The sequence below is a fragment of the Eptesicus fuscus genome, chromosome 24 (assembly GCF_027574615.1).
Source record: "Eptesicus fuscus isolate TK198812 chromosome 24, DD_ASM_mEF_20220401, whole genome shotgun sequence".
NCBI lineage: Eukaryota > Metazoa > Chordata > Mammalia > Chiroptera > Vespertilionidae > Eptesicus > Eptesicus fuscus.
Window position 1 is genome coordinate 7,238,028 of NC_072496.1, and position 25,470 is coordinate 7,263,497.

At 42.0% G+C, this 25,470-nt stretch overlaps 1 protein-coding gene across 3 annotated transcripts; it reads right to left on the minus strand.

Annotated features, from left to right (window-relative positions):
* Positions 1 to 2,807: 2,807 nt before the first annotated feature.
* On the minus strand, positions 2,808 to 25,453 carry BROX (BRO1 domain and CAAX motif containing). Of its 3 annotated transcripts, XM_028158026.2 has the most exons (13): positions 25,124 to 25,452; positions 21,532 to 21,648; positions 19,570 to 19,676; positions 19,138 to 19,234; positions 15,846 to 15,941; positions 14,586 to 14,658; positions 13,291 to 13,396; positions 11,917 to 12,006; positions 9,896 to 9,981; positions 8,760 to 8,841; positions 8,321 to 8,471; positions 6,176 to 6,335; positions 2,808 to 4,990 (listed from the first exon to the last, which is right to left on the minus strand). In XM_028158026.2, the coding sequence occupies exons 2-13, from the start codon at positions 21,630 to 21,632 to the stop codon at positions 4,907 to 4,909; spliced, it is 1,233 nt and encodes a 410-aa protein (XP_028013827.1). In that variant the 5' UTR covers positions 21,633 to 21,648; positions 25,124 to 25,452; the 3' UTR covers positions 2,808 to 4,906. The 3 variants fall into 3 exon arrangements, with proteins under 3 accessions (XP_028013827.1, XP_054569095.1, XP_054569096.1); XM_054713120.1 differs by lacking the exon at positions 11,917 to 12,006 and having other exon boundaries at positions 25,124 to 25,453; XM_054713121.1 differs by lacking the exon at positions 15,846 to 15,941.
* Positions 25,454 to 25,470: the final 17 nt, after the last annotated feature.

Below are 25,470 nucleotides of genomic sequence, written 5' to 3' on the forward strand. Positions count from 1 at the left end.
AGATATAACTTAAAAATTGAAATAGATTTGTGATACATGACTTACTTTTCTTTAAGAGGGTTTTTTGCTCTCTGAGCCTGCCTCACCCACCTTTCCCCCAAGCTAAAAATCTTAAATACCTAGTTTATGAAAAAGGCCTAACAGTCTCATGGCCTTCCTCCTTGCAAAACCAGCTCTCACTTCCAAAATACACACATTTCCAAACAGAATGAAGCACTCTGTACCCCAGACACCTGGCTCACCCCCATTCTCTTACAGACGCATGGCCGCTGTTGGACCGCTGAAGAAAATGCCAGTTTCTGTTCTAAGTGATAATGGTGTACATTAGGGAGACATATGCATCTTTTAATTCAGAGGGGCTCTCTTCACTAAAGGGAGGGGTAGAGGAGAGCGGGACGGTACCTGCAGCTGATTTAGTGGGTGTCTCCTGCCACCTAGTGGACATTTTAGGATGTGCTATGAGAAAGTCCTCTAATCACAGTGCCTGTCACATATAGAGGGGGCTCAGTACTGCAGTGTGGAATCTACTTCTTTTTATTTACAAAAACCTTGGGAACATTGCCAACTTCACACCAAGTGCCTAGATATGGATGCTTTGAAGTGATCTTTCAAAGGACCAAACAGTCCCTGCCACGTGCTTCAATTCCTATGAGCGCCTCTATTCTTGTTTCTTAAAACCCCCAGATGTCATTTATCAACAGCTGTTCCCGAGTATATAATGTAATTAATGGACAATAACAACTCCCTGGCCTTTCTACGTATATTAGACTGCCTCAGGGCTCAGTGATTGTAGATCTTCTGTTTGTTTGTTTGTTTTTAATCTACTGCCTTGATGATCTTGTTTATGGCTTTAAATGCCATCTACACATATTCATACTGGACATTTTTATATCCAGGTCGGTTTCCCCCTGCATCTCAGAGTCATAGATTCTACCGTCTACTCAGCATCTCTTCTTGGGTGTCTAATTGACAGTGTCAATCCTAACCTGTCTGTAAGTCTTTGCTTAGCTCTCTCTGCCTTCTCCTCCCTACTTCCCCCCCCCCCCGCTCCACCGCCCCCCCTCCCCCCCCACACTCATTTCACTAAACAGCAACTCTATTCTTCCAGGTGCTCAGACCAAAAACACTGGAGTCATTCGCGATTCTTCTCCTTTCACAACACCTCACATTACATCCACCAGGAAACGCTCTTGGATGTTTTTGCAATCCTAACAGCACCACTCCACTGCCTCCCACCTGGTCTAAGGCAAAACCTCTCACCCGGATGATGGCGGCGGCCTCCTAAGTGTCCCCCTACAGTCCGCTCCCAAAGCACCCAGAGTCGTTACATCTTAGGTCAGATCAGGTCACTCCTCTGCGTAGAACGTTCCAGGGGGTCCCCACCTTACCCGGAGTGAAAGCCCACGTCCCTGCAATGGCCCCCAGGCAGCGGACCTGGCCCCCAACACGTTGCTGACCTCAACTTGTAACCCTCTCCCCTCACTCCGGCCACAGGCTCTCCCCCAGCAGGCTCTCTGTACAGGCCTTCGCTCAGACTTTGTTCGCTCCCTTCCTCCAGGTCTGATTTGAGCTCCTTTTTGAAGGCAACTTCCCATTCCCTTGACCACCCTGACCACCACCATCACCATCACCACCACCGAACACCTGACCTCCTAGGCGTGTTCTCTCTCCTTGGCACTTACCCTCATGGAACACACTTCCCTTGTTCGTCTTCCTCCCCCCGCCCCCCGCCCCTCCCCTGTCTTCCAGGCAGAGTGGGAGGGTCTTCCCTGTGAGCTCCTGGCTGTATCTCCTCCCCTACAATACCTGACACGCAGCTGGAACTCAGTATTTGTTTAGTCAATGAATCATAACAGTTAATTCATTTTAATATGGGGCAAGGTGCCAGATAATAGATTAGAAAAATAAGGAGAAAACAGACTTGTAATGTTATCTCCTGATGTTAAAATGGCCACCCTTTAATATACTTCTCATCACATTTACACATTAATCATTGCACTTTTAACTCCTTCACTGAAATACGGCATTGTAATCTGCGGCGACAAAATGACGTCCTAGTTCTAGATCTTGGCATTTAACTCCTGGAAGGTTATACCTGAAATTTCCTAGAGTTCTTTCCGCTTCCCTTAATCAGAAAATGTTTCCAGGGAACCAGGTTAAATGCAGCCAAGAGCGGACATAAGACCTCCTCAGCACTGCTCACCTGGCCACGGCAGGTCGCTGCTCCCAGCTCCCACCCTCGCGCCCCCCCAAGGCCTGGAGCCCCTGGTGACAGCGGATGGGACACCAACGCCCACAGGGCAGTCCTCACTGACAGTGACGCTGCAGTGTACTTGTCGGCACCAAGTAAAAGAGGTAAGAAACGTGCTGTTTTCTAAAGGATGGAGGACAAGGAACTGTGTCTGAACACGGTTTTACTTCTGAGCACATTTATATAACATTGAGAATGCCACCTCAAGGTTCCAAAGTACAGTGTTCTGCAGAGCAGAGCTCAGCCGTGATAAGCTCGCTAGCGAGCCTACCACAGTCCGCAGACCGTATCACCAGGACAGACACTAGGAATAAGGCCAATCGAAATCGTGCTTCGAGACGAAGGGGTGAGAAGTACCAATAAACAGAAACCCAATAGCCTAGGGCGTGTGGAACAGCTAAAGGACTCAGGTAGCATAAAACAACGGACACACATGGATCTGTCACTTTCCGATGTCACTGTGAAAAATTATGGTATTGCACTGTGTTAACTGTGTCACTGGCTTACTCAATGGAAAAAATATTTACAGAACAGCAAATAAAAATGTCAATGAAACTGTAAGTAAAATTACTTTTATTTCCATAAATAAAAAGATAATTCATTATACAAACAACACTGTCAGCAGAATGTTAGCTGTCATTATCTGCTTTAAGTGAAGTATGGAGTGTCTGCAGCAGTTAATGCAAATAGTTCCCTCTCTAGACCCTTCAGGCAACTTCCTCACATTCCTCAGCTTCCCCAAGCTCTCAACACATTTTCCAACAACATGACAAAAGGGATATTTGAGTCACAAAGCATCGCCTTTGCGCCTTTGCGGAGTCAACAGAACGTTTACCTGCTTAGGTCAAAGTTGCCAGTTTCGGACTAAACTGCCAGTATTTACTGCGTATCACAGAAGCACTGAGCATACTACATGCTTTCATTCCGTGTGTGGTAGTATGATGCACACGATGTCCACGTGAGAATTAGTAGCTTGATCAGTAAGCACTGGTACCTATGATAAGCTGACCCTCCGGGCCCAGCTATAAGCCGCATCAAGGACAGCTCAGTTCTTGCAGTTGCTGGTGTACAGAGAGATGGCGAACAACTTTGTAATCACAATGCAGTGAATTTAATTAAAATATTGTTTCTATAGGCAGCAAACTACAATGTGATGTCTGTTCGGGTATTACTCTACTTATTCTGGAAACGGCAGGTTCAAAACACGTTTTACAGCAAGGAGCATTTCCATATGTTACTTCCGGTAGCATTTCACATATTTTTTAAACACACTGATCCTATGTAGCTTGTTTCAAGAGTGTAAATTATGATTTTAGTAAGCACTTATTTGAGCACAATATTGATTCAGACAGGCATAATCTATTTATTCTTCATAATGAAATGTTTATTCCTATTTCAACACTCTATGCAGAGTTTACTTATTTCTCAGAGTTGCTGTGTGGATTCAAGGGTTTATCTATGGAAGTGCTTGGTGCAGGGCCCGGCATGTAGTAAGCTCCAACATATACTGCTCTTATTACTAAGTGAGCCAGCCCATTTATGATAGGCAAATTAGCTAATGCCCCCAGAGAATAATCAAAAGATAAACCTACAGGTGTATGCATCTACTATATCCCAAGTCTATGTACATACGAAATGATTTCAAATATTACAAACTATTGTTAAGATCATACTGTATCTGTTGTTCTGTTAAGTTTTTGCTCTGGCCTCTGGCCTAAAGCAACACATATCCTGTGTATCTGAAAAATCATATAAAAGCAAGGTACACGAGCCCAGGTAACCAAAGCATTTTACTCTAACTTCTCTAACAAAGAAGTGGAATGACGGTGTAATTCAACCCTCCCCTTAGGTTCAAAGTTTCTCTCGACATCATGCAACATCTGACTTCTTCAAAAACCTTTTTGTTCTGGCTCCCCTCACACAGAAACATACAAGCTCCTGCAAAGTTCTGCCCTGGGAGTGACAAACCCATTAGAAAGGAACTCGTCAAAACCTGTGTAAGTTTACAGACAGACAGGTGCAGGGCCGCCAGAGCAGAGGTCCTTTAAATGATCTCAACATCCCTAAACACTGATTTTTGAGTAAATCACAGATTCGATCGTAAGGGGCTGGGTATAAACATTGTCTAACCTTTAACTGTAAGTGACTTTTTTTCCCCCAGCGGAAAAGGTAACTAACGCAGAACCTAAGTCTGTGCTACAATGAACAGAAGGGTGAAGGGAAAACTGTCTGTTGAAAACAGACTCCTGTCATTCTGCTGGGATCAATTAAAAGGAAGGAAAAGAAGTTTTTTGTAAAGAGAGAAAACATACCCAAGACCACGTGATTCTGGCTTATACTATATTAACCTATAATTTATTACTACCCAGAGTGTGGGGGGGAAAAACACAAAAAACAAAACCCAACCTTTAAATACACTCTTCAGAGGCAGAATCAAGTCTTTCCCATGTTGTCCTGGTTAAAAAGGAGTGTGGAAACAAAGCATGAAGCCTCAGTATATTAGAGATCTAACAGCTAAACTGAAGGCCGATTCCCTCTGGATGTACTCAGTTATTCTACAGGCTTCGGAGAAATCATTTCAGGAAATGTGGACGGGGGTCCACGGCTTATCTCGTCCACTAGCCGCGCGGCGCCCACGCTCCGGGGTCGATGCATTTAGGAGACGGAGCACCCCGTGTCCTTCTGAGGTTTGATGTCTGGCTCTTTCACAGGCCTCACGTCTTCCGCTTTGGGTTTGGTCTAGGGACAAAGAACAGTGCGACGTAAGGACAGAAGCTAAGATTCGGAAAAGGAACACCAGACCTTTCCACTTCCAGCTTTTAAAAGACGCCCCGTTAAATTCTCCACCACCGGGAGGAGCGGAGCTGTTCCGAAGGCTACCTGTCAGTTCGACTGAAGACGTAACGGAAAGCACCGCCTCGGTGAGGATGGAAAGCTACGGGGCCAAGATCAGGCTCCTGCTCCTCCTGCGCTGTCTGAGGAGGAGGACCGAGGATGATCGTGCACGAGGAGCCTCTACATTTGGAAATCACTCGTGACAGTGACAGGCACTGTTCTGGAGGCGGGCCAGGATACAAAGGCAGTTCGTTTAAGTCTTGATGGCTTTAGCACGGGTGGGGAATGAAAAACCACCCCGTTTCGAGGGAGAATTAATCCCACTTCCTTTTTGTCACAGAGCCCTCCCTCTTTTGGAAGTCAAACCTCAACACTTCTACTTCATCTACCCTTCGATTGAATACAGCAGGAACTTAGATAGACGTGAACACAAGCAGTCTTATTTGACCCGTGGGTGATTCCAGGCGATGCTGAAATCAGGTCAAGCTTTCAGTTGCCCTGCCTTACGCTACATAAGAACAGGGAGCATCACTAGAGCAATAGACGTGGGCGAGCCATCCTCCTCAGAGGTGCCCTCCCACTCTCTTCTCACAGGAGGCTCTCACAAACTGGAAAAGAGGCAAGACAATGGGCTGAAAACAAGGCCCGACGATCAGGTGGAAAATCAGGAGACAATGAAGGCCTCGAGTTCTGTCTCTTGAGTCCTAGAACACATTTCATCAAGCGCTGCAGTTAGCTAATTTAACATTGAGACAAATATATATATATCTACTTGTGCAGAGAATAATATCAAAAGGCTAGCTCTGAATTCTTTTTAAACATCTGTGAATGAGCCCTGGCCGGTTTGGGTTAGTGGTTAGAGCATCGCCCATGGACCAAAGGGTGTCGGGTTCGATTCCTGGTCAAGGGCACATACCCCAGTTGCAGGTTCCCCAGCCCTGGTAGGGGTGCGTGCAAGAGGCAATTAATCGATGTGTCTGTCTTGCATCGATGTTTTTCTCTCTCTCCCGCCCCCCTCCCTCCCACTGTCTGAAAATCCTCGGGTGGGGATGAAAAACGTGTGAAGGAGTGGAAAACCCAGTCTCTTACGCTGTCGTCCTTGGGCCTTTTGGTGAGGTCAAACGCAGCCAGCGTGTCCGGGGTCCAGTGCGCACTCGTAGGAGGGAACGCGAAAGGCACGGGCTCCACCAGGCCGTAATTTGCTTTGAGTTCCAGCTGTGGGGCTTCCGTTGGAATTTTTTGAAAGTAGCTGCAAAAAGCCATTGAAACAGCAATTCACTCATTCATTCATTAACTATTTGAGTGCCTATTATGTTCAGGGCCCTGTGCAACCTGCCTCATGTAGCTTACAGATGAGGAGGTGAGACAGTCAAGAAACCTCGCCAAAACCGGTTTGGCTCAGTGGATAGGGCGTCGGCCTGCGGACTGAAGAGTCCCAGGTTCGATTCCGGTCAGGGGCATGTGCCTTGGTTGCGGGCACATCCCCGGTTGGGGGTGTGAGGAGGCAGCTGATTGATGTTCTCTCTCATCAATGTTTCTAACTCTCTCTCTCTCTCTCCCTTCCTCTCTGTAAAAAATCAATAAATATATTTTAAAAAAAAGAAAGAAACCTTGTTGATGACGACACGGTGCGACTGAAGCTATGACAACACAGAGTGCCATGGGAACACAAGAGAGGACAATTAACCCAGACTGGGTTTGGGATGCCTTCCGAGGGGAGTGATTAGCTAACATGAGGCATGTTCAAGGGCGTGAAGGCGCTCAGATGACCAGGTGCAGGAGCAAGGGGAGGGACAGAAGGAGACCAAAGCAGGGACAACTTGGGGTTAAGTTTGCAGCCCACTGTTGAAAAGCTGTTTTGTTCCTAATATATTTGCTACTGGACCTTTATTTAGAAAGCTGAAAAGAAAACTGATAGAAATGAACGTCACAAAAAAAGTACGAAACCCACGTGAAAGACTGAGGGCCAATAAAAGAGATCTTGCTCAATGAGGAGACGTCGCTATTTCTGAATGGAAAGGCACTCAAGTGATGAGGACTGTGGCTTTATCTTCTTCGCACTTCACTCTAGGTCAGTGATGGCGAACCTATGACACGCGTGTCAGCACTGACACGCGTATCCATTTCTGATGACACGCGGCTGCATGCCAAGGATGAAACATTTGCTGCTCCTGAGGATTAAACATTTGCGACTCGAGTCTTGGAGTTGGTTTTTTCCTCAAAGTGACACACTACCTGAGTTATGCTCAGTTTTTTGGCGAAGTTTGACACACCAAGCTCAAAAGGTTGCCCATCACTGCTCTAGGTTTCCCACATTGAGCACATTACTTCCCTATTTCCAATAAACTCATAATTTTTAAAAAGTATGGGAACTTTAAAGATCTTTAAAAAAATGTATCTACCAACCTACAGTTCGAACAATGCTGATTTAATAACAAAACTGAGACAGAAGGTTAATCTCCCTGCTTATAGGTGGCTGAGACCAGAGTGAGATGACTATGCAAAGGGAGTTGTGAGGAATATATATAACATATGGAGAAAGAATGGCAGGGAAACAGAAAATCAGGACCGTATAAGGGGTTATTACGTTAACTGAAAATTCATGTTTAAATTTTGAAATCTGCTTTTATACATTGTCATCAGAAGCAGAATAAGCGTTAAGACAACACAAGTAAACTTTAGTACCAATTTTAAGAGAAGATTAATCTTAATTGCAATCTGACATAAAATCTTTGGAAACAGATCAATGCATACAGTTCGCCCTCCTCATCTGTGTATCCCCAATCGTGGATGGAAGTTACAGATATTTACCAAAAAAATCTGCCCATAAGTGGATCCAAGCAGTTCACACCTGTGTTGTTCAAGAGTCAATGGCCTACTATCATTAATATTACTTAGACTAGAGGCCCGATGCACGAAGATTCGTGCAAGAATGGGCCTTCCTTCCCCTGGCTGCCAGCACCGCCTTTGCTCCGGCCCGGAGCTGCCTTTCTGCCTTCCCACGCTGCCCAGAGTGGTTGGGGCAGTGTGGAAGGCCTGTGTTGTCACCATGGCAACGACGCAAGCATCCCGCCCCGCCCCTGGCCACTCAGCGCCTGTGTATGAAAATTAACCCACCATCTTTGTTGAGTTAATTTGCATACTCACTCCTGATTGGCTGGTGGGCATCACAAAGGTACGGTCAATTTGCATCTTACTCTTTTATTAGTGCAGATACTGCTAAGCTTTACTCACATAAACCCATTTTCTCTCTGACATTTCTCTAGGGTATTCTTCACAAGGTTTCCAAGTTTCCTGAAGAACAAGTGTTCCGAAGGCTTGACTGTTGGTCCAGGTCCTTTGGTTTCTCCATATTCTTTGCATAATGCTTCTGCCTTTGCAAAGGCTGCGTGTGAAAGGGATAGAAAGTCATTTGATTTGAAATCACTATTGATTATTCACACTAAAAGCGCTTTAAATCGGAGAAGGCAGGGAATGCTGCAACAACACCAGCATCAGTGCAAAGGGAAGCTGGGTCCTCTCTAGAGTCTAGGTTTCTAGAAACGTTTTTTCTTTTCTCCAATTCCCATCCCCGTTCATGAACTCAGCCAAAATCTCTTTTAACTGCCTCTCCCCTTTAAGATAAAACATGTGTTTTTAAGAAGGGAGTTAATAATCTGGTGGGAATACTCACATTTTTCTGCTTCTTGGAGAGACCTGATTGCCTCACCACATTTATCACTAGCCAACAAAGTCTGACCGTGGTAACAGTAAGCCTGATAAAAGACACAAATTTTCATCACAAAAGATGCTTTCCACTGCCATTGTTTTATACATGCATGAGATAAATCATTGCCTTTGTCCACTGTTTGAAGTTGCAATGCAATCCCTTACATGTATTTACTTGAATAAGCGTTCCCCCATCTCTGTTAGTATCAAAAGTAGAATTATATCAAACCTTTGGGCCAAACTAGTCTTTTAACCATGGGCTGAGAGCAAAAAGCATTTGCTGAAACCTGTATCTAAAACTAGGGCATTGTGGGTAAAGGAGGGAAAGCACTGTGCTAATGGAGAGGGAGTGGGAGGGAGGACTTAAATTAGGACTAAGCCAGTTTGAAGCATGAAGTCGGATATGCTCACTCTTTAAATGACTACATCAGTATAAGGATAGCACACACATGGTCTTATGCAGCATGCTTGAAAACCGGTTATAAGGCATAAGAAATGAAAATATCTACCTAGATCTGAAAAAGGGTGTTTTTTTGTTTGTTTGTTTTTTATTTCAGAGAGAGGTAGGGAGAGAAACATCGATCTGTTGCATCCCGCCCCAATTGGGGATCGAACCCGCAACCCAGGATGTGCCCTGACCAGGAACCTAACCCGCCACCTTTCAGTGTATGGGATGACGCCCCAATCAACTGAGCCTCAATGGCCAGGGCAATGTTTGGTGGGTACAAGAGACAAAAAGGCCACTTCCCAAAGAGTGCTTACTGATAGTTCTTCACCAGCGAAGGTAAAACATACACGGTATGCCTTAAGATTAGAATTAATTAGTAAGTATCTTTCTACAGGGTGAAATGAGAGAATTCTTTAGTATGCAGAAGCTTCCAGCTTAAAAGTGGGTTCCACTGCTAGAACCCAGTTCTGAGTTCTCCATCCTCTCTCTCCACCCACCTTAGTTCACAATGGTGGCTGCACCGACTGCTGGGGACATCTACTGAGAACTCCATTATTTGTAAAATGCTAATGAAGGGTCGGGAGAGATGGCACACCTGGCACTCAAGGGCTGGGAAGACCATAACTTATTGTTTCTGGGTTATGCATACTTACATAAGCCGTGTAGAAGCACATTTTCAAGAGAAGGTATTTTCTCCATTTAGCAGAGTATGCAGGCTCCAAACTGGATAAAGTATGATCTAAAGTTACATTTCAAAAAGCAAAATATCATTTCACCCTGATTCACTAGAAGACTTTTAGTTCATGTGTTCAGATGCTAAAAGCAGAATGACATTCAAGTCTAAACTCGAACATTTACACATTTTTAAAGACCTCGCTTTATTTCAAGTGATTTATTTTTCCCAATGACTATATAATAAGATTGGTTAAATACCAGGGGCCTTCTTTGATTTGATGGTTAATGTAATTTAGGTTTAACATAATGATAAAAATAGATATAACTAAGGACTTGAAGGTAAATATGATTTATACTATTACATTATCTATTTTTTTAAAGTTATATAGCAACGCAGAGTAGTCTAGTCACCCAAGTCAGAAACATGAAGGACACACTCATTCACAGCCCCATCACTGAATCTCATATGAAATACACACATTCACACATCCTGCCACGCCTCTCTCAAATCTATTTCTTCCTCCCCATTTCCTACTTTGCTATCTTTGTCGAAGTGTTCCTCATTTTCTCCTTACATTATAAGCATTCCTCCTAAGCACGCCCATTTCTCATCTTACAATTATAGGGACCTTTTAAAAATTCAAATTCAATCAAGTCAAGTTTACTTTATATAGTTTAATGGGCCCCAAACATCTACTGAATAAAGGTCTAACTTCTCAGATAGGCTTGCAAACCAGTTCATGATTTCACCCACCCACACTTTCCTAACTTCTCCTCCCAACACTCAGCCTGTGTTTTATTTATTTTATATGTATTTTATTGATTTCTTTACAGAGAGAAAGGGAGAGGGATAGAGAGCTAGAAACATCGATGAGAGAGAAACATCGATCAGCTGCCTCCTGCACACTCTCTACTGGGGATGTGCCCACAACCAAGGTACGTGCCCTTGACTGGAATTGAAGCTGGAACCCTTGAGTCCGCAGGCCAATGCTCTATCCACTGAGCCAAACCGGTTAGGGCTCATCCTGTGCTTTAGCCAGAACATCTGTCCAAAGCTCCCAGAAGGAGCTAAGTTCCTTTGTATCTCCATAAACTACAGAATGTTCTCCTCTCCCCATTGCTCAAGATTCCTAGCACACTTCGAACTTCTATTTACATTTCAAAATAAGGCTAACACACCACCTTCCTCTCGCAGGCCCAGGTCCTTCGGGCTTCTATTTCACCACTGTAACATCTTATTTCATGCCACAATAATGTGTTTGTCCCTTTCCCTAGACCAGTGATGGGCAACCTTTTGAGCTTGGTGTGTCAAACTTCGCCAAAAAACTGAGCATAACTCGGGTAGTGTGTCACTTTGAGGAAAAAACAAACTCCAAGACTCTAGTCGCAAATGTTTCATCCTCAGGAGCAGAAAATGTTTCATCCTCGGCATGCGGCCGCGTGTCATCAGAAATGGCTACGCGTGTCAGTGCTGACACGCGTGTCATAGGTTCGCCATTACTGCCCTAGACTGTGAATCTGTTCTACTGATCTTTGTGTACCCAGTAACTAAAATAGTAACCATCCCATACACAGGAACATGTATGTGTTCCCTAAGTAAGTGAATGAAAAGAAAAATAAGCTAATGAGATGACCAGAGTTCTAGTCCCAGCTTCTCAACTGCTAGCAGTTAAATGATGGGTCAGTTATGTTAATTCTCTGGATTTTGGTTTCTTGTCTCACTAAAGATAGTAACTATAAAGTTGTAATAAAGACCAAAATTTTTTCAAAAGCAAAACAGCTATATAATTATTAAGACATAGTTGGTTAAAAAGTATAGTATCGTCCTTTCCATTAACTGTGAACAGCTCTAATTCTTTTCAACAAAATTCATAAAATAATGCAGATATTATTGCGTGAAAAGTCTGAGAATTTTCCTGATTTGCTTGTTCCCTATTTAGCCCGGAAGTTAATCTGAGCATATAAAGGCTAAAAGTGTAACACGGGATTATGAACGTACCAGCTTTCTGATAGAAATTGGCTGTTTCATAGGCCAGCGCGGCTATTAGTCCCGGAGCATGCTTCAACTCAATGGCTCGAGCAATTGTCACTGTGACCAAAACACAATCAAATTAATCTAAGTTCAATTATAATGGCAGAAGACAGTCCAACAACCTATGTGGGGTTTTAATCGTTTCTTAAAAGTTTTAATATGAAAAGTATGCTACAGAAAATGCAAACACAAACTGAGCTTGCTGGCTCTGATGCTACTTTTTATTTTAATTTTTTAACGTTTTCATTGATTTTAGAGAGAGGATGAGAGAGGAAGAAAGGGACAGAAAACAAGGATGAGACAGAATTGTCAATTGGCTGCCTCCTGCATGCCCCATTGAGCTCACAACCTTGACCGCCTGGCTCATGGGTTGACACTCAACCACTGAGCCACACCGGCGGAGCCCATTTCTTTATTTAAATAAATCACTGTAGCCAATTACCATCTAATCACAGGAAATTACTACTATAAAACAGCATGATGTAAGAAGAAACAAATACCTCCAGGGCTCTGGAATCAGAAATAAAGCAAAACAAAAGCCTACAAAGTTTATTGTTTTCACCTAAGTCTTCATTTATTTCCTGCCATTGAAAGGGGGTAATTTCAAGGCAAGCCAAATAGTGGAAGAAGAAAAGGACTGAGCAAGGTCGAGGCGGACAAGATGAGTTACAGAATTAATTTCATTCTGTCAGAAACAAAGTGAAATCAAATCCTTTTAACAAGAGACATGAAATTGTGAGGCCTTTATCCGCGAACTAAAAATGAAGGCAAATGCTAAAGGAAAATTATTCCTCACTGTAAATTTTTCAAAACCTAAAACTGGATTCCAGCTAATTCTAATTTGAAAAAGAATTGGGTGAGGGTGGGGGGGTGGGTAGTTCAGTTGGTTAGAGCTTCATCCTGATATGCCAAGGTTGTGGGTTCGATCTCCAGTCTGGGTATTTACAAGAAACAACCAATAAACGCATAAATAAGTGGAACAAAAACCTCAATGTTTGCTTCTCTCTCCCTTCCTCTCTAACTTTTAAAGAAATTAATTAATTTAAAAAAAATAATTTTTGTTAATGCTGATACAGACTTTCTTTTTTAAAAATATTTTTTATTTATTTTTTACAGAGAGGAAGGGAGAGGGATAGAGAGCTAGAAACATCGATGAGAGAGAAACACCGATCAGCTGCCTCCTGCACACCCCCCACTGGGGATGTGCCCGCAACCAAGGCACATGCCCTTGACCGGAATCGAACCTGGGACCCTTCAGTCCGCAGGCCGACGCTCTATCCACTGAGCCAAACCGGTCAGGGCCAGACTTTCTTTTAAAAACACCTTACAATCTTAAGGTACCTTCTTGCGCCTCAGCCTGGCACTGAATAATGTAAGCTTCCATGAGCCGTGCTTCCAAATCTCTCCCCTTCTCGGCAGGTGTGATAAGCCGTGGGATGTGACTCTCCTGAAAGAGAAAGAAAGAAAAAGAAAAGGCAAGTTTCTTTTAACCCAGTTGTGAGAGATGAAGAAAGTGGAAGCTGATGGAGATTTATCAGAAATATAAGGTACTAACAAAAAATGTTAAAAAAAAAAAAAAAAGGAAAAATACTAAGCTTATAGAGAATGAAAACTCCTGTACACTCAAATGTTCAAAGCTTTTTATAAGCTTTTGTAAAAATAAGAAATTCAAGAACAAAGTCTGGATCATAATGATTGGTTAGGTGTGTAAATCGTATTTTCACCTTAGAAAACGTTTAACTGAAACAGTCACCTTTTGAATGGCAGCCAGCACTGCTCACTCATATGAACAACTGGATATAAAGACGACGACAATTCTACAGCTCCCTCAGGGTCACAGCTTTGTAGTCACTGTAAAAGCATCTTATCTTATCCTAAGAAAACCCAACACTGGTCTCCAGGAAATAGTGGTTTAGTGAGCATGAGATGCAGGTGATTCTGGTTGGAAATATATTAATCTTTCTCCTAATTCCCATCCATCTTCAGGCAATTCAGTATAACTAGTGCGTACGGCACGCCCCTGCAGAGTTCCCACTGAGACAGAGAAAACACAGCAGCTCAGTTGTGCAGAAGTCTGACTGCTTCTGGCCACTGCTGCAGACAGCAATAAGAACCGCTCAGCACCAGCAACTTCGGTGCTCTGTCTTCTGCCTTCTCAGAAGGGACAGAAGAATAAGCAGTGAATTACGATGTGCGTTTTCTCATTGTAAAATCCACTGGTGATTTTCTAAAATGAAGACACTATTCTATAACTAGCCCCACTCAACACGGTCCTTAACATAAGGAAACCAGAACACACACTAGTACTTTTTACATAATGAATAATGCCCTCGTCCTCCACCCCGAAGAAGTAAAGAAAAATTATTCAAGCCTGGCTGGTGTGGCTCAGCGGCTGAGCATCCACCTATGAGCCAGGAGGTCACGGTTTGATTCCCGGTCAGGGCACATGCCCGGGTTGTGGGCTCGACCCCTAGTGGGGGGTGTGCAGGGGCAGTCGATCAATGATTCTCTCTCATCACTGATGTTTCTCTCTCGCTCTCCCTCTCCCTTCCTCTCTGAAATCAATAAAAATATATTTTAAATTTTTTTTCAAGAATTAAAGCATTAGAAATATATTTTATTATTGTTTCTTTTACCTTTAAATGTTTAAAAATCCCAGCTGCAATTTTCAGGCTTCGATGGACCTCTTTTGCTTCCTCTTCTGTAATGCTTAAAGACAGTGGTGACATTACTTAGAGGATCAAAGCCGTTGCTGGTATTAAAACCAACAACTAATACATTATGTATCTTAAAACCAAATTAGTCATTTGTGCTTCTCACCACTAGCTTTCCTCCTTTTAGAAAATCTAATTTGACATTTAACAAATGCACATGAAAACGATCCAAAGAGAAGAAACTACAAATGAAAAAAGAGACGCTGTCCAGTGGTCTGAACAAAGGCTTCTTGTTTTTCCTTCCAGATGATCTTCTGTGCATAAATGGCATCAAACGTTATACACTTAATGCATGCACACACTTGAAAAACACATAAATACACGACATTCACTACTCTGCTCTTTATTTAAACCCCTTCAATTGCTTTAGAGATAATTTTACATCAGCCTACACAATTCACCTTCATTTTTTAAAAATTGTATTTATTGGGGTGACACTGGTTAATAAAATTATATAGGTTTCAGATGGACAGTTCTACAATACATCATCTGTATATTGAATTGTGTGTTCACCACTCCGTCAAGTCCCCATCCATCAACTTCACTCTTAAATGGCTGCATATTATTCCTGTGTTCAGATGCACCAGAGTTGGCCGTGAATTTCATATTGTTAATATCCACTTTCACTATATCAAAATTGTATCTCATTTTATTTCACAATTCTTTAATCCTTCAGAACATCTTTTGCATCCTTTTAAAGCCTTTTTACTTATGTTTCTGTGAACTGTTTATGTCCTTTGATTACCTTCATTAGATTTGTTGGTCTTTTCCTTGTTGACTTGTAAGAATATACATTATAAAAATAATTTGTAGTATGCATTGCACTTTTTTTGACCCATCTTTTTATAAAAACAATTTGTAAAATGCATTGCACTTTTTTTGACCCATCTGTCATTTTAAAAATTCTGTTTATAGTACTTTTACATAGTCAATATTCAATCTTTCCTTCTCTTGGTTTAGGATTTTATTTTAAAAGACCTTCCCCATGACAAGATTATTCATTTTTTTCCCTTCTTTTGACACTGGCTCCATAATTCTGATACTTAATATGCTACCATTTTGAAGCAACCTTTCACTTACCAAAGTGGTACTTCTTATCAATAGCCTAGATTTTTTCATAAGAAAGCTCCATATACTGGAAAAATAACACATACGCATATAAACCACCCCCTTTTAACTTACTTTTCTTTTCCAGCCAGTCTCGAGGCATATTTGGTGTACCATAAAGCTACATTAAATCCCATGGAAATTAATTCAAAAACAGCATCCTGCTGGGCACTAGAATCATAAACATGATCATTAAGTTTTGCCAATTATTAAGACATCTCTACATGAGACCTACTGGTACATCCAACTCACATCCAACTCAAAATTATAGATAACTCTATACTAACTGAAAAATGACAAAAACAGTCCTTGAGTTTTACACAGACGGAGAGATAAGACACACACGTAATTAACAATGAAGGACTAAACACACTGCCCAGTATGTACTCCGTAACAGTAAGCCAAGGTTTTCTAATGTAATGATGATAGAGGTAAGCATGAGACTAGTAGTTGTTCCCGAAGGTTACTGTGCATAGAGTAGCTTTAAAAACACTGATTTCTGGGACTCAATCCCAGAGAGTCAGAAAGTCTGGGAGGGGCCCAGGATCTGCATTTTTAACAAGTACCCAATTGATTCTGGAGCTGGTGGCTCTTATACCACATTTGAAGAAAGTGGAATTCATAGGAGAGATGGTTTCAGGCTAAATTATTAAAGAAGACTTAATGTATCTACAGAATGTGAAGTGTGCCCTGAAAGATGGCTGCCAGGAAGCAGAGGCGTCCCAGGTGAGGGAACGCTGCTGCAAAAGCACAAGAAGTCTGACCATTTTCCTGACAGCAGAGACCCCACTAGCTTGACTGGCACAGATAGATGGTTCATAAAAACAAATCGAGGAACAGAGGCAAAAAGCCAAGCTGGAAAGAAACTGAAGAGGATTTTGAGCTAAGCCAATCAGCGTACTACAAAGAAAAAGGTCTTAAAGTCAAGTATACTAGTATTTTATATCTTGTTTCCTTCAGGTTCTATTACTAAATATGACACAAAGATGACAAAAGCTTATTAAGCAAATAAGAGAATACTAATTTTTAATCACTAGGCTTCTGCCACGACCCTGAAAATTCCTCATACATGATCTCATGTATCTCAAATGAGGAAGAAAACAATGCCCTTATTTTACATACACAACACTAAGATAAAGAAAAATTATCCGAAGGGGAGAAACCAGAATCATGATTCTACTTTGTTGCCTACATCTTAAAAGAAATGGAGACATAGAAACTTTTTAGATTAAAAAAAAAAAAAAAAGATCTGTTATAAGACATATGGTAACTCAAAAATAACTTAAAAATAACTTAAAAACTACCGTTTAATATGTTATACAAAAATATGTTATGAACAAACTACCTGAAAAAAATTTAATGCATAGTTTCATAGCTTATTCTTTTCAGCATTGAGATCTTCCAAATGAATTACCTCTGATGATATAGTAGGCATCTCTAATGTATAACTTTAAAGTAATAAAATAGCTTTGCTAATTTATAGTCACAGGAATAACTTCCATTTTTCCTTCATTTATTTCAATTTGCCTCACTCCCAAATATTCCACTTTTATTGAACCACATCTAAGTAGTGGTCAGAGCATATACAGTTGAGGAAACATTTTTCAGAAAAGCTATATTCATTCTATACTCGTAAGTGTATTTTCTATTGCATATCAGTTGCAGTCAAGGATAAAGTTACTTAAATATCTCGGATGTACTGACTATTCAGTAGTATTATTTAAGGCCTCTATCACATAATTCTGCACTGTCTCATAAAACTATGCAGAAAATGCTGTTACAGGGATCAACATGTGGCACGGTGGGGAAAAGTGCCAAATGTATGTGATGCAAAACAGTCTTAGAAGCTGCCCAAGTTTTCTAATGTAATAAAGATAGCGGTTTGATTCTCTAAAAAAAAAAAAAAAAAAAAAAAAAAAAAAGTTTTCTTAAATAAAAATATTCCTTAATTTTAGATAAAATACAAAGGAATCACAGAAAGGAAAACAAAAAATGAGGACTTGGAAATCCTTAGGATCCCAGAATATCAAAATGTGGAAAGGATCCAAGAGTCCCCAACTTCCTACCCAATTTATGATTTCTACATACAACATTCCCAAGGAAGGAAGGAAGCTCACCTTCACTGAATGTCTATTATGCGCCTGGCGTTATATTAGTCACTTAAGATAAGTGTTCCTATTCTGCTTCTCACAAAGGCCTCTACCTGCAACCCCCCATCATGCAGCGGAAGAGGCGGATGTTCACGCACTACAAGCCCTGAGATCGCACCTAGTTATGTGTGAATCCAAAGTCCACACTCCTGCCTCCAATGCCTGAATGTCTGGTCTTTCAGCTGTCTCCATTTCCTTCCCTTCTGATTTTAGAAAACAGTAATTCTAGCAAATTGATATAAAGATACACAACCATTTAAATAGCTCAGTGGTGTAAAAAAAAAAAAAAGTAGTTAAATAAAAATTTAGCACCATTATATCTGCTTCGTGTTATAATTAGATCTCTTCTAATTAGTCTCAAATAAGTGGTAAGAAAGTTCTGAGGGGGGAGTTTTTTAAAATGAGCAGAAACAGTGTAGAGAAATTAGGAAGAAAATAAATATTGTGAATCAAAAGAGTGTGGAACTGGGGTGGAATTGGGAAGAAAGGAAGGAAGGAAGGAAGGAAGGAAGGAAGGAAGGAAGGAAGGAAGGAAGGAAGGAAAGAAAGAAAGAAAGAAAGAAAGAAAGAAAGAAAGAAAGAAAGAAAGAAAGAAAGAAAGAAAGACACTGACCAAAGATATCTGAATTATTCATCAGAAAGGAAAAGGAAGGGAAAAACCAAATTCTGTTCTGCCTGAATGCAGGCAAAGATCGAAAGCTAGCTTTGGGTTCTAAATTCCAAACACTCTGTGTGTGTCAAGGCTGGCCCAGCCAGCATGGCTCTTTGGTTGAGCATTGACCTATGAACCAGGAGGTCACGGTTTGCTTCCCAGTCAGGGCACATGCCCAAGGTGGGGGATCAATTCCAGTAGGGGGCATGCACAGGGCAGCTGATCAATGATTCTCTCTCATCACTGATCTCTCTATCTTCTCTCTTTCCATTCCTCTCTGAAATCAATAATAAAAAAAAATAATAATTTTAAAAGTCAAGGCTATTCTAGTTAACATTTGTATTGATTATCTGAAAAACAGATTTGGTCCAGGAGAAACCTTGTATTTTTACTTAACAGCATGTATTAGGAGTTTAGGTGAAATTTTAAAAATTAATTTCCTGATAAGAGAAAATACTGATTGGGTCTATATTTTATATCTTCAAAAACAGGGGCTATGAGTTAAGTACTGGCTAAATAGTTTAAAAAAAAATGGCTTCAATTTAGTACGTTTAGCACTGCCTACCTTGGAACCTGTCCTTGTAATGTATCGGTCCACTTGAAATTTTGAATATATCGTAACTTACTTTCTTGGCTAGATTCATCCAATGAATTTATGAAACCTATAAACGGTACAAAACATTCCAGTTTTAGAAAGCAATATCAAGTATTAAATTTAGAAAATTTTTCAGATAATGACTTTTCCAGGTATCTGAATGAAACTCCTAACCTCTCTCCCCCTTTCTGTATCTCACACCTTCTCTAAAGTAACACGTTATGAAATATGAACACATTTAATTTGCAAAATGTGAGAAAGACCACATTACCACTCTTACGTTCTCACATTTCTGAGCCTCAAGCATACCAGAGAATACAGCCCAGAAGACTGCACTCCGATTTGAAAAGTCTAAGAATTAAATGAGAACTTGTGCATAGCTGTCTTTTATAAATAACTCACCTTGTAAAAGGGAAAAATACGCATCGGCCGCAGTCTTCATCATTTCTGGGTTACAGCTCAAATCCGTGAACAATTCAAGCAGCCGTGCCCTGGACGACCTCAAGTCACTTCCATGAGACAGAGACAGTCAAGTTAGTAAGCTGTGTTACAATGAGTCTGCGTCAAAGAGGCTTAAAATTCCCAATTGTAACTTTTAAAACACCACACACATGCACGCACACATACACATCTCCTCTAAGGTATTGCTAAGTACAAAGAAATGAATTTAATTAGGCCTAACACTGGAGGTAACTGAAATTTCTAGTAACAATTGTTTTAAAAGTTGTACTAAAATAAACTCAATCCAATTTAAAGGGACAAATCATGGGCATTACATGTAATAAAAATACATATAGCAAGTTTTAATTTAAAAAATTAAACAAACACAATCACTTAAGATGGGAGGAAGGCCTTAAGAACGAGTAAACTAAACTGCTCAGTTCACAATAAAATTTAAAAAAATGGAAACTGAATACATTTGTGCATGATTTTAGTATCTTGTTGAAATTTCAAAATTTGATATTTTGTCAAAATATACTTTATCAAGTAGAAACCCATATTTTAAAAATGAAATTGCATTCTGTAATTCAATATACACGTAAAGAATATGTAAAAACGTGTGGTCATTAGTCATTTTAAAATGTCTCCCTTCCCTTTTACTTCTCTGCAGCAGTAAATGTTGCAGATCCACCATTTCCTTCTTGAAATTCTTTTCTCCCTTGATTCCAGTAACTCTACATTTTGAAGATTCTCCTCTTATCTTTAAAGGTTCCTTCTTCATTTTTTCTATGCCCCCCTTCTCACTCTCACTCCAAAAATGTTCAGTCTCTAGCTTCCTCCTTTTCTCTCTTCTGAGGTCTCATCTATTCGTGCAACTTTCTAAGCAACCCTAGATCTACATCATCAGCTCCAACTTGGTCCTGTTCCAGCTCCACATCTAACTTCAGAAGGCAACTTGCTTAGTGAGGGTCCCAGCAATCACATTGCACTGACAATGTCTGAAGACACTTGTGTGCAAATGGCTGAAGACTAAATTTAAATTGTAAGCACCAAGAGTTTTCCTACCTTTTGCTCCAATTACTTCTTCCCACAAAAAAGCACCATCTCCCTTGATTTTCCTTTACCACAAGGTACCATCAATGCCTTGATCACCTTGGTTCTCTATCTCATATACAATGAATGCTTTCAACTTCCCAGAGCAAATCTGGCTAGCTGACCCCTCCTTAGAAATAGCTCTTGCATCTCTTTTTGTTCTAGTCCAACTACTCTAAAACAAAGGTTTTCTTGATAGAAATGACTTCTCTTCTTTCTTACTATCTACATTAGGAATCAGCCTACTTTTCCTGTAAAGGGCCTGGAAGTACATACTTTAAGGTTTCTGGGTCATCTAAGCCTCTATAGGATAAGCTGTTGTAGAGAGAAGGCAAAGGCAACCATAGACAATACGTAAATGAATAGGGGTGCAGGAGCTGTGTTCCAATAAAACTTTATTTATAAAAACAAGCAGTGGGCCAAATCTGCTGAACAGGGGTTTGCTAAGCTATACAATTTATTTAAACTCCTTTCTCCTATATGAACACTCTGAGGGCTATTCAGGTCATAGGGTCAGAACTCAATGAATTTAATATTCAGCCAATTAACAATACCTATATACGACTTTGTAGAGTCTCTTATACGATTATAATAACTCTTTTATTGTGATTGCTTTAGCCTCTCTGGGACTCACTGATTTAAAACTAAGGACCCTGGCCTGGCAAAGTTTAAGTAATCTATGATTTAACTCTTCACGTCACTTATAAGTTTGTAAGGAGTCTAAGTTTAGGGACAGTGTGTTGCATACTTCTGGACTGACCATGGGACCTAAATAATTCCATGGTACCCAAGGGTGACTCAAACAATACCTTTGAGATTGATGAAACTTACCTGCAAATTTTTGAAGCAGCAGGACTAGTGACTACGCCATAATAGTTAAAAGAAACAGGAGCTGTGGCTTTTAATGGATTCCTATGAAACCAATGTGTCATTTTCTCCAGATGTTTCCTATTTTTAAAAAATGCATACAAGTTAAATAATGTAAATAGTGTAAAAATAATTATTTTTAAAATAAAATTTTACTATAGGTATATACACTTTAATATAAAATACATGTAAAATATACATATATAAACAAAATGCTTCACTGCTGTAAGTCAACCTTGTTTTGTCTATGTTTAGATCAGGCCTATTAAAAAATAGCATTTGTATTATGCTAAATGAAACAAGCCAATTTGAGAAAGACAAATTCACATGATCTCACTTATTTGTGGAATCTAATGAACAAAATGAATTGACCAGCAAAGTAAGACCCAAAGCATGGAGACATGGAACAGACTGACATACCTCGATGTGGGGTTGAGGGGATCAGAAGAGATAAACCAAAGGACTTATATACTTACTAGAGGCCTGGTGCATGTGCACTGTTGGGGTCCCTCACCCTGCCTGCACCCTCTTGCAATCGGGGACTCCTCGGGGGATGTTGGACTGCTAGTTTTGGCCCAATCCCCGTAGGCCAGGCCAAGGGACCCCCACCAGTGCATGAATCCGTGCACTGAGCCTCTAGTATGCATATAAGATCTTTGGTTAATCTCTTCCCGCCCTCCTCCTTACCCACTTCCCTCTGAGATTCATCAGTCTGTTCCATGATTCCATGCCTGTGCACTGAGTGTCTGCCCCCTGGTGGTCAGTGCGCATCATAGCTACCAGTCGAACATTCGAACGGTCAGAGGGTCACTTAGGCTTTTATATATATAGATATGCACAGCCCATGGACACAGACAATAGGGTAGTGAAGACCTGGGGGGGTAGGTAAGGACTCAGAGGAGGGGGATAAAGAGGGGGTAAAATGGGAAATATCTGTAATACTATCAACAATAAAAAATATATTTTAAGAAAGTAGCATTTGGACATTTGCCCACAATAACTGCAATGTTAACCTGAAGCAGTAACCTTTAAACCTTAATGTACATTAAAGATTACCTGGGGGTGTGCTCATTAGAATGCAGGTTCTAAATCAACATCTGGGGTATGACCTGGGATTCTGCGGCTGCTGGTCCCTACACTACACTTTTGAGTAGCAAAGTACTAGACTTTGGTTGGACAGCCATAAGTGAGGACAGGGAACCAGATGAATGTAATTGCCAAAACAGGCAATTCAGACTGCTAAGGTTACTTGAGAGAAATAGGTTTTATTTTATTTTATTTTTAATCCTCACGCTGAGACCAGGATCAAACCCAGGGCCTTTCAGTCCACAGGCCCACACTCTATCCACTGAGCCAAACCGGCCAGGGAGAAATAGGTCTTAAGTTAACTATACTTCCCCCATGATAATGCTGGCATCTACTGACAGGTTATATAGCATGTGTTCTATAATAAATACACTTTCAACACAACAGCAAGTAAGGATCAATATTTTCGTGATTTAAAAAAATGATACTTGGTCAATAATTTGGAAAACAATGTAAGCAAAATGGCAACTACAAAACAATTTAAATTTTTTAAAAAAGGTGTATGTCACTTGCTATAAATTCTTGAAGGTACATAGTGCAGATTTTACAGGAAAGCCTAGCTGAAGACTTATATGTGGCAATCAGATTCCAGGAAGTAACAGACAAGAAATTCTGATAAGGTTTAATTAATTTGGAGGTATTATACAATGTTGTCGATCAGTATTTCTTAATGGAAGAAATACCCTGGGCTGCACCTCCCTTATCTGTTTAATTATTCACCACCAAACCGGTTTTGGAGCGCACCACTGAGTTTAATAATGAAGAGAAAATGCATTGTGTTCTCAAGAAGAAACTGGGCAAGTTCACTTCTGACTCAAAACATTTAACGAGTCCTGATTCTATATATACATATACTAGAGGCCCGATGCATGAAATTCCTGCAAGGGGCTTGGCCCTCGCAGCCCCGGCTTCCCCCGGAAGGTCGTCCGTCAGGTCGTTCTGCTGTTGGGTCTAATTAGCATATTAGCTCTTTATTATATAGGATACATATATGTATATACACTGAGTGGCCAGATTATTATGATCTCTGAACGCATAATAATCTGACCACTCAGTGTATATCCTATATAATAAAAGGCTAATATGCAAATTGTCCCCTTGACCAGCAGGCAGGCCGGTCAACCACCCATGTCCCCTCTCCCTGGCCAGGCTGGCCGGACCCCACCCATGCACAAATTCATGTACCGGGCCTTTAAAATATTGTGTGCCATTACCTCTAGAAGGCTGATTTACATACATGTAGATGCTGTATTATTTACTTAGGTTATAAAGGAGGCAACATGGATGGTGTCTAGAAGATTACATATACATAGATATCTCTCTCTCACTATATATATATATAGATAGATATAGATATAGATATAGATATAGATATAGAAACACACACACACACACACACACACACACAGATATACAGATATACACTGAGTGGCCAGATTATTATGATCTCTGAACGCAAAATAATCTGGCCACTCAGTGTGTGTGTGTCTGTGTGTGTGTGTGTGTATACGCACACACACACACACACACATATATATATATAGATATAGAGAGAGAGAGAGAGAGAGATCTATGTATATATAATCTTCTAGACACCATCCATGTCCGCCTCCTTTATAACCTAAGTAAGTACAGCATCTACATGCATGTAAATCAGCCTTCTAGAGGTAATGGCACACAATACACTTGATTTTGTGGCAGCCAATTTCCTGCACACACTCTGTTAAGGCGGTCTGTCACTTCCGGGATGAACGTGTCGGAGGGTTATCTCTGTGCTGTCTTCCCTGCCCCAGCTGTCCCAGACCCCGCACCCCGGTTTCCAGGGATTCCGAGGGTGGGGTCGAGGGACGCCACACCCACCGCAGGTGCAAGGGGACCTGCAGAGCCACCGACACAACAGCGGGACTGAGGCCGCCACCTAGCAGGCTCCCACAGTTGGGACTTGACTACTGACAGGGGTCCCCCACTTCGGAGCCCCCGAGCCCCCGGGTCCCCAGAGGAGCCTACCTGAGAGGCGCCCCGGGGGCCGGAGCGTCCGCTTCCTGTTTACCACCAGCCTCTTCCCAACCTCCGCGCCCCGGCCCGGCCTGGCCCGGCCCGGCGGCGGCCACCCGCGCAGGCGCCAACCCCGGGCGCCCCACTTCCCGGCAGGCATTTCTGTGGAAAACCAACACTCCCCACCCGGGGCGGACGGGCCGACGACCGCTGGACAAGCCCCCCCAATACCAGCGGAGAGGCGGGCAACCGGGGGTCCCGCGGATCTGACTGTCCATGCTGTAGATTCGCGGGGCGCAAAATAAATTTCCTCCCTTTCTTTGGTGTCAAGATACCAAAAGCAGACTTTGGGGGACCACTAGCCGGGAGCCTATGGGGACTGTGCAAAAAGGGGGTGACCCCATTGTCTGGGACTCCAGGGACGCGACAAGGGCAGGATATTGCTGGGAAACGCCCGTCCTCTTGACACACTTACCGGATTTCTCGGAGCCCGGACGGCAGTCCTCCTACGGGAAGCAAGGCCGGGTTCGAGCGGCCAGCGAGGAAGGGAGGGACGCGGAGAGCCTGGCCCCGGAGCTGGGGCGGCGGGAGCCGCGCATGCGCGGGCCGGGGTCACGTGACCCGGCGGCCATGACAGCTACCGAGGCAGCCGCGCGGGCCGCTGGGGGCGGGGGCTGCCGCGTCGTCGCAGCCCCTCCGGACGCTCCTTTCCCCGGGGCCCTTTCCTAGCTGCTCCGCCCTGGTCTTTCCTCTGGAGCGGCCGCCTCGTCTCCAGAGAGAAGCGCCGAGGAGGCCGAGGCAGGCGCGCCCGGCGGCCGCTGA

What these genes read in the sequence shown, in the direction of transcription:
- BROX (XM_028158026.2), bottom strand. Translation starts at nt 21,632, where the DNA reads ATGACACATTGGTTTCATAGGAATCCATTAAAAGCCACAGCTCCTGTT. An exon ending in TCTCCAAGAAGCAGAAAAAT is followed by an intron (nt 8,472 to 8,759) that starts GTGAGTATTCCC and finishes TTTCACACGCAG; the next exon opens with CCTTTGCAAAGGCAGAAGCA. An exon ending in CAGAGAGAAAATGGGTTTAT is followed by an intron (nt 6,336 to 8,320) that starts GTGAGTAAAGCT and finishes GGCTTTTTGCAG; the next exon opens with CTACTTTCAAAAAATTCCAA.